This window comes from Hetaerina americana, unplaced genomic scaffold (genome assembly GCF_022747635.1).
Source record: "Hetaerina americana unplaced genomic scaffold, ioHetAmer1.1.p SCAF_9, whole genome shotgun sequence".
NCBI classification, from domain to species: domain Eukaryota; kingdom Metazoa; phylum Arthropoda; class Insecta; order Odonata; family Calopterygidae; genus Hetaerina; species Hetaerina americana.
The window spans coordinates 61,834,874-61,844,386 of record NW_027287538.1 but is presented as its reverse complement, the minus strand read 5'-3'; the positions used below and the strand labels follow the sequence as shown (position 1 = coordinate 61,844,386).

At 33.4% G+C, this 9,513-nt stretch overlaps 1 protein-coding gene across 1 annotated transcript; it reads left to right on the top strand.

Annotated features, from left to right (window-relative positions):
• The first annotated feature begins 1,353 nt into the window (after positions 1 to 1,353).
• On the top strand, positions 1,354 to 7,005 carry LOC139698937 (uncharacterized). Its single transcript, XM_071597896.1, has 4 exons — positions 1,354 to 1,656; positions 1,756 to 1,944; positions 3,765 to 3,917; positions 6,870 to 7,005. The coding sequence occupies exons 2-4, from the start codon at positions 1,801 to 1,803 to the stop codon at positions 6,885 to 6,887; spliced, it is 315 nt and encodes a 104-aa protein (XP_071453997.1). The 5' UTR covers positions 1,354 to 1,656; positions 1,756 to 1,800; the 3' UTR covers positions 6,888 to 7,005.
• Positions 7,006 to 9,513: the final 2,508 nt, after the last annotated feature.

Below are 9,513 nucleotides of genomic sequence, written 5' to 3'. Positions count from 1 at the left end.
TAGAGGAATTCCTCTAATTCCTATTCTATTGAGTTTAATTAGTAGTATATTGTGGTTTACATTATCAAAAGCCTTTGACGAGTCAAAAAACATTCCAAGATTTTAGCGTTTAGCATCTAATGAATTAAGTATGCTGTTGATTGCCTGAAATATTTCAGTTGTGGTAGACCTTTCAGATCTAAGTCCATGCTGAGAATTAGAAAGAGGGAAGTTTTTTCGAGTTAAGATGCTATTTGCATATACATGCACATAATAACATGTAATGTATGCTTTAAGATGCTAAAGACGTATATTCCGCATTGAGTTGGTGTAAATTGTTTATGAGGCTGTAACTAAATGGAAATAAAATTTTCTAAGTTTAGTGCCTACAAAATTAAAGATTTAACACAAAATTTGGATAATTTGGACAATGCTGCTTTTTGTTTTTCACGTTGTGTTCAGCATGAGTGCCTCTTGTATTTTTCCTTGGTGGGAACCCCTGAAGGGCATGATAATTTGGTTGCAACATTGTATAAATGAAGAGAGGTTATTTTTTAATTATTTGCTAGAAAGTGACTGGTATATATTACTTCTCAAATTGTAAATCCAGAATGCTGGTAAAGGGTAAGCAGACAAACAAGTTTATTTGATGGTTGGAAATCTGTTGAATCCATTGTTAGCAGATGGATAACCCGGGGAAGGAAAAAAATTATTACAGATCCGAGTACAAATAACTAAAATTCTCCAAAATATCACCATTGTCTTTTGACACACTGATGTCAGTGCCTCTGCCAATCGCGGCACTATTCCCGGAAAGCATGGACTCTTTGACGTTATCTAGCGCTCCTAAATGATCGTCCTTCAAGATCCTTTTTATTCTTCAGAGCAAAGATAATTCCGGTCGTGCCACATGGAGGGATGCTAGGCAGCGTCGAAAAATATGGTGGAAAGACTTCTTATTCTTGGGACGCCTAGCATTAAATATCGAAGATACATAAGTGAAATGTATAATTTCACTACATACATGGGACACTATATGTCTCTCAGAGAGCCAATTACTGTAAGGGTTTTAATATGGCTGTATTAATAGCCATTATCTTCAGGTTATGAGTTAGCTAACCTCAAGCTCAATTGAGATTTTCTTAAATTTCCGCCACCTTTTGCGCTTTACATCCATTGCATTATGGGGGAAAAGTTAGGGAACTACTTCGAAATTTAATGCTTACTTAAAATTAAACTTCCAATTCGGTCCTTTGTGCGGGAGAAATCCATTTATTTCCCGCGAAATCGTGTGTTTCAATATCCCGAAAAAAAAATCTCCTTGGTCCTATTGCGAAATCACTCTTTTTTTTCTAAAATCAAGGCTAACACAACAGTGCGTGAGGGAGCGTTTTCTCTTTTCGAAACGTGAAATGTTTTAAGAGGAGATATTATGTTTATTACTTTCCTGTAGTAATCAAGGTAGAGGACAAATATATGATTTCTGTGTGCTTCTATGAAAGATTAATTTCAATATTTGGGTCTTAATAATTCCCAAGTTGGCAACTCCAAAAGAGTGAGGAAGTGCGTGTTGGATTGTGCGAAACAAAATATTTGTTAGGTTTGGTGTTAGTCAAAAGGGAGTTTTCAACTTTGACTTTGGGGATAGCGGTTTCCCGTAAGCCTGATGGATGCGTGGTAGGTGGATTATTCTAAGTTACTTCTTATTTATTTCAAGAACATAACTTTTATTTACATTTTGATAATAATCTTATGCCGTTGTTTATGTTTGTCTAGATTTTGGAATGACGAAGGAAGAAGTACATGTGAAGATATATCAAAATGGGAAGCATCGACAAAGCGGTGGTTATTGGTTTTATTTGTCGTCTGTGCTCAAAAGTAAATCGTTTAGTTATTCCCATATTTAGTGAAGAAGGCGAACGGCTGCAGCTTGTGAGGATGATACGTGAATATTTGTCCTTATCCGTAAGTAGATTTCAGTTATTGTTTAGAAGTAACGGTAAAAGTTGGATGAGAAAATTATTCAAGTTTTTTTGCCGTCAAATATGATTTATTGGTTGATACTCATCATTTTTTGTGAGACCACTAACATTCGTCCACGAGTCCTGGGACTGTTTGGGAACTGTCTGTGTGTGCCGCTTTGATTTTGATATTTATTTGGCCGTGGACTTAGTTATCTTTTGCGGTACACTTTGAGAAGTTTTACGCGTTTTCAAACGGGCAATTCTTTCTGAAATTTTAATACAGTCAATAATAATTGTGGGTTCGCCCTAGTCATTACCAAATAAACTTTAGGTTAAGGTTTGTGTGAAACCAGGATCAATTTCTGTTAATTCTAGATCATACATTACACAAGCCCCCGGTAATTATATCTTCGGCTTAAGGGTATTCCCATTAACAACCATAGCAAATTCTAACCAACAGTTAACGTAGTTTGACCGCGAAAAAACACGATCCTAGTAAATGTTTTTCGAATCATAATTAGTGTAAACACAGGATAAATAATGAACTTCAAGTGTTAAATTTTGAAAGATATTGCATATTGCATTTTATACCTCATGATTGATCTTGATGGACCGGTTATATGAAATAATATTTCCTTAAGCCGTAAAAGGCTTTATTAAGCTCAATTTACCTTTTCCATTTGGTTTTGAGGCTATAAAATTTTGGATTTAAATGAATTCACATATAACTTATGAAACATCACGTCTGGTTATTATTCGATTATAGACGAAATGATTCCATGCACTCATATTGTGCAATTTGTGTGCTCTTTCTGGTTGAAATAACTATTCCTGCAATTAGGCTGTAATTTTTCATTATTAATTGAAAGAATATTGTAATAAGGCACCTATTGAAATTAATCATTTTTCATTTTGTTGTTATCCTCAGTCCTGTTGTTCTTAATGCACCCCCTGGGAGAGAACCGGTTTTATGTAGCCTTTTGAGTTATAAAAAAAAATCAGTAACATCAGAATTAATCATTTTATAATTTAACGGGAAGCATAAGTTATCCCACACCCGAGTTCTTTTATCAAAGGCAACACTTGAACCATTGTGACTGAGAACGAAAGTATTACCCAGTCTTATTGAAAATTATTCTCACTTTCCTTCCCTCCTTTTGGGGAGTTTCTAAAGCTGCCACTTAGTTAATTCACGTCTCATTCCCTGACATATCTGAGGTATGTTTGGCAGAAAGCTGTGCATTTATGTGCTCTTATTTTCCCTTTGTTAATGCTGTAAATATTCTCATGTTTGGGCTCATTGAGTGTTTGTATATGAACAGTTTTCTTATCGCCTTTGAACATCTGAACAGTTGTTAGAAAACTTATTTTGCCTGGGTTTTCTAATGGCTTTCATGTGACTTCATGAACTACATAATAGTGCTTTTCAGTATTGATCATAAAATGATTTATCTCTGATCATTCCCTACATGCTGTATTCCAAGTCAGGTGCATGTTTTACTTTGAAATAGCTTACTAATAATATTTTCATATGATATCAAATGCATTACCAGCAATGTTGTTTATTTTGAGATGTTAGCTTCTGAATAAAAGTTAAATATTGTTTGGAAAAAATCAATGTATGCACCTGTCAAACTAAGTTATGCATATAGGTTTCTGTTGAGACATGTTTATTAGAAAATCAATGAATGCTTAACATTGATCAGAATGTTAATGTCAGACCATTTTCATTTGATAGTTCGAAAAAAAACTTGTTTCTGTGGGTTCATTTTTTGTGGCAATACAAAAAGTTTTTAATGCTAAATCTTTATCTTATTTCAGATCTCAGTGAACGACCCTTTACCCAAAACTATATGCCTCTCATGCATTGAGAGATTGAAGGAACACAATGAAATGAGGGAAAAATGGCACCTGGCTCAAAGAAGATTCCAAGAACAACAAGCCTTGCTGGCTCCTCAAATGGCAAACACACAGGTTGTATTCATGTTTCTTAGATTTTCTGAATCATAATAAGTATTTATTTCAAGTTATTCTGTAAATAATAGTTTTTAGCAGTAAATCTTGTAATCAAATATTTTTTATGTGGCTGTTGGATTAAAATGATTTTTTAAATTTGTACTGATCCAAAAGAGTATAACTATGGTGATCGTTAATATTTGCGTTTCGATTTGAGACAAATTGGTTCAGTTAAATTTAAAGTGAATCATGAGATTGATATTATTTGGAGCATATTAAGTAAAAAGTTTAATGAGTCACTAATTACTATCCTTTCCATCATCGTAGCTTGTAACCATTGTTGTGATACCAAAATGCAAAAACACAATAAGGATTATCTTGTACTTCAATCTTTTTAAGTACATTTTCTATTTTGTTCTATGAATAAATTTTTGTTTTCGGCAAGTTTTAAAAATGTATCCTTGTAACTATGAAATAATCCTTAATCGTTAATTACTCTTAGTTTCAAGAAGTTATTGCTCTAGTATCTGCTTTTGCAATCTTGTTAGTACAGCAAAAATGTGAAAAATTTAGCTGTGTTATTTGTTGAAAAAAGCATAAGAAGGAAGGCACTGTCACTTAGCTTAATTTTCACCCTGTGGTATTTACTCATGTTGCACTCATTTGTGAAGCTTGGAAACGGTCTTATGGCCAAATCTTAAATGCGGATAATTTGCAATCTCTCTCTTCAATAGTTATAGGGAGTACCCAACTGTCATTTTGAAATAATTGCTCACCTGTTCTCCTTTGATAAAACAATGACACTAGGGGGCAGTGTTCTAGCACAGGGCTTGCATTCAAATATGGGTAACCTCCAAAATCCTTCTCATCTGCATAATTGGTTCTCCTTCAGCCATTTGTTTCATTTCTGCTTCTTCTTTTTTTGACTTCCAAATCCACTTTGAATGCAATTATTTGTTTAACATAATCTGCCATCACAAAAGACATGCTTTAATTGTTAAAGTATAACTACAAGCCGGTTTTTAGTGTAATAAATTTAGCCATGCAAATTACAAAGTCTGGAAATGGTTCTGCAAAAGCAATGAAGGCTAATTTCTCCGTATCTGATCCATGTCACTCTGCTGATTTGATGACTTGAGGTAGAAATCTAAAGGAATGTGGAGAGCCTATTCAAAGTCTAAAAGTAACAATATCTGAAATGATTTTTAGGTGAACTACTTATGTTTGTGGCTCATGATACCAGTTAATACTAAAAATAAAATGTACAAATTCCTAAAATGGATGGAAATTTCTTGCAGAATATGTTGGCATTATTTTAACTTCAGCAAAATCAAAGTAGTAATGAGGTTTTGTGTTTACTGGCATGCATTGTATAAACCCTAACTTTCTGGCAAATTTTTTCTAGAATATAGCTTCATATTTTTTGTAAATAGTCTTTGGTGTTTGTTTTTATCTGAATGTATATTTGTGAAAGGAAGAGTAATTATTTTTAACTACTTGTTGTTATATCTCATAACTATGAAGCACACTGCACGTAAGCACCTACTTTAAAAGTTGATGTTACTTACATAGTGCTTTTGATAGATAAGGAGATGTATGAAATGAGTTGTTCATGTGTTATCATCAAGCATAAACAATGCTTTCGTTTCTGTCATAATATTAAAAGTTTTTTGAATGTTTTCTTGGATGTAGCCAGTGAATTGTTGTGTCACATGAAACAAGTGCATTGAACATAATAACTCTCATTTAAAATAGTTACTTAAATTACCTGTTTGTTACTAAAGAGAAGTAATGTGCATTTACCTTGGTGCTTACAAATATAAGCAATGTTATTTTTGTTATAATGGTTGAAATACTCTCACCTATTTTCTATGATCCAGCCAGTAAGTTGCACAATGTTCCTTGCAATTCAGGTAGTTTGCTTACAAATAATAAATTATGCATGCAATCAACACCCAGATCTTTACACATCTCATGTGAAAATATGCATTTTACTTGGAGAACTTTGCTAGAATATTGTCCACATTTATAAACAAAATAACCCTGGAAATTTGCAAAATTGAACTGCAAAACTATGGGGAAAAACAAAAAGTCAAATTCGCTGGTTATTGAGGTTAGGTATACTCCGTGTTAACTATGAAATTCTCAGAGTTTTTCGACATATATAGTTTTCACTTTATCATAAAAACCTGGTACTTGGCTGAACATGTATTTTCTGACACAAATGAATGAAGTCATTTGCATCAAATTTTTTCATTGTCTATGCAATATGAGCGTAAGAATATTTGTTAAATTGAAAAATTAAAAAGTTAGCATGTAAAATATGAATTAATTGGATATCTCCAGCATAGGGTTATAAAGTGCTTTCAAAATAGTTTCATTTTTAAACATTTTAATATTGAAGTAAATGGTTTTAGAAGAGATTTTTAGGGCTCCACTTGTTGTGTCCCCACGCCGGCATCATTAATCTTTGAATTCTTGGTCCTCTATCATCCATTAATTGATTTTCTATCACTTACCACTTTTAGTTCCGTTTCCATCACTTTCAACTTGATTTTGTTTCTGATATTCTTTACCAAGAAATCAAGGGATACAGAAGACTTGTGGATATTTCAAACCAGGAAAAATCCTAAAAATGGATGTTTAATGAATGTGATGACCTTGTCTTTTCATCCATATCTCTCACATTGTCCATAAAGATGTTAAGCAGCCATAGTTACATTATGTATCCTGGTTTCACACCATTTTTCATTTTGACGATACATCAGTTACACTTCTTTTGGTTTATTTTTATTTTTGTGATAGATAATTATCTCGTGGTGTATGTTTCTAATCTTATTCTGTAAATGATTTTATGTAAAAGTACTACTTGCCGATAAACCCATTCCCCTGGTATAATTAAAATATATTGGTAATGATACTTATGAATCACCGTCCTTTTATTCATTAAACTCCTTTTTTCCATTTCAGAATTCATCAACTGGATGAAAACTTTACATCTTTGAATTTTGTTATAAAGGCTGCTTCTCATGACTACTTCGGTGTAATTAGTTATTATGAATATTTATCATGTATACAAAGCAATAAATCTATGATAAAATCTTGACCATGTAGAAGCATTATTAGAAAAGCTAGGTGCAAATCCACTGCTTGAATATGACTATTGGGGAAGAAAATGCTGTTATTTTAGTGAGGCATCCTGAAGAATGTTAACCATTAGAATGTGAAGCAACAGTCTGTGTCAATTTAGGAAGTTGGTAATTTTTAAAATTTGGTATAAATCAACGAATGTATCAATAAATTTCAATCAGGGCAAACCATCTGTATGATTGCAGTGATGACTATTTTTAAAACCTGCTCATCTCTGCATTCTGTATTATTAGTCTTATATTTTGTGTTCAGTATTAATGTTTCGATACAAGTTCTTGAGATTGGTAATTTCTGTAAATATTTGTCTGTAGATTTCTAAAAATGTGTATTGATAGGATTTTGTTGAAGTCATGTTGCAACAAAACTAGTGTACGTACAAATTTTGGCATTGTGTTTATGATGTCAGTTTCTATCATATATAAAAATATATCTAGTACGTATTTTGCAGCTTGTTGTTCGAATGTTCCTAAATGAATAGATCTTTGCCACATAAGAAACTTAGTGGTAGTATTTTAAGATGTGGTTTGGTTAGACGCAATTGTTCAAGAGAATACGATTGCATCTTGCATTCATATTGTAATAGAAAATAGAATACATACTGGTACAATATTGTTTGGCCATTGACATTTAGGCATCATAAAAATGTTTTTCCTAGAAAATAAATCCATTGAATTTCTTTTAACTGACTTGCTTCTTGAGTTAATTGTGTATTTTTAAAAGGAAACTTATTTTGTTAAGTGCTGTTTCAGATGATTTCCTCCTCTCACACTCCTTGAATGTGGCTAGTGGGGTAAAATGAGTCTTGGTAAGAGACAACAACAGAGTAAAATGTAGGTGTATGTACAGATTTCTTGAAAGTTTAAGATACTGAGGTGCTGAGATCTTGGTGCCGTGGGGGTGTGAGTTGTGTGGAATAATGGCTAGAGGGGATTAGTTGGCAGAAGAGCTAGTTCAGAGCCAAATATGGAATTTTGAGGAAAATTAAAATTGAGGTGGGGTAGGTGCAACCCTTGTAATCCCTGCTGTCTATCCTGTGCATGGCAGGGGATTGTGAACTGGAGGTTCTTTTCAGGTGATTCACAGTTGAACTTTTAATTTAAAAAGATAAAATATTTTGTTTCGACATTAATTAAAAAAAAACTATATGTATTAGATTATGATTTGCTGATTAATTTGGTCTGAAACTGCATGCTGTTCTGTTTATTTGGAGCCCCATATCATGATATATGAGTATTTAGGTGGTGAGTCATACTTATCCTTTCACTGCTGTGAACATACCTCCAATGTCTCATGCTAGGCTGCTGTGAAAGTTACATTTCATCCTCTCTGTGTTGCACTATCAAACTTCGAAATTTTATGAAAAGTATGTTTGTCAAAATAAATTAATAAAAATTTTCTATTAATTAAACATTGAATCTAGATTATTTTTTATTTACATGTTTTTATTATTTAGATTATTATTTCGGGAGTAATAAACATTAGAGGGAAGCGATACCTTCCATTTTTGATGCATTAGAGGAGGAGAATTTCGAACCATAGCGGAAGAGTTAAAAATATGAGCAACATCATGGTGTTTGATGCCAAATTTATTTGCAAATCATGAGGAGCATGAATACTTTTTTTGTCAATCATTGTCTGAGTAAAAGACATTTTTATTATTGTGATTGAAAGCCTTCTTGTGAGTTATCATACATGAATCTCCAAACCCCCACTCCCTGGTGCACATGGGTAGGAAAGGACCATTCCCATTCATGTCACCCTCTCCTCAGCCCACCACTGTGATGCACCAGGGCATAGCTGAAGGCAGAATAGGGTTCCTCTTGGATATAGTAAAGAATCCACAATTTTGGGATCATTGTTAATAGTAGCTAAGAGTCATTACAGATTCTGTTGCAGTAACTGGTTATTAGAAAACAGACTTCCAGTCCCAAAATTGTCTAATGTACAGTGATCTGAGCTTTCTCAACAGCTTTTTGGTGTATGGTAGTGATTGTTGGGCTAAACTCTGAGGGCACTGGTTCAAATCTGTAGGTCCACTCTTGGCAAAATCCAGAATGATATCATGTGTACCAGATATTCATGGAAGACCAAAATGGCACAGGGAAAGGAACTAGTGACACCATTGTGATGTATAAATTTCACACACCATACTACTAAATGCTTGGTAAACTCTGGTTTATTCTAACTAATTTTTGTAGTGGGTAGCTTGACTGTTTTCATTATAATTCTTAAATCTCCTCGGTAGTTAAGACTTTGCCATTAACCTGCAAGTATGACTGGTTTGCAATATTTATTGTGGCAACCTGTCACACAATATTTCTCAGATACTACAGCTTGGAAGGGCTTATTACAATGGATCTCATGTTTGCTTAAATGAAGTCAAGGATATAGGCTCCCACTTGTGTTAAATGGAGGTAGCTGCTGATTATCTTCTAATGAAAACCTTTTATTTTATGATTTGATT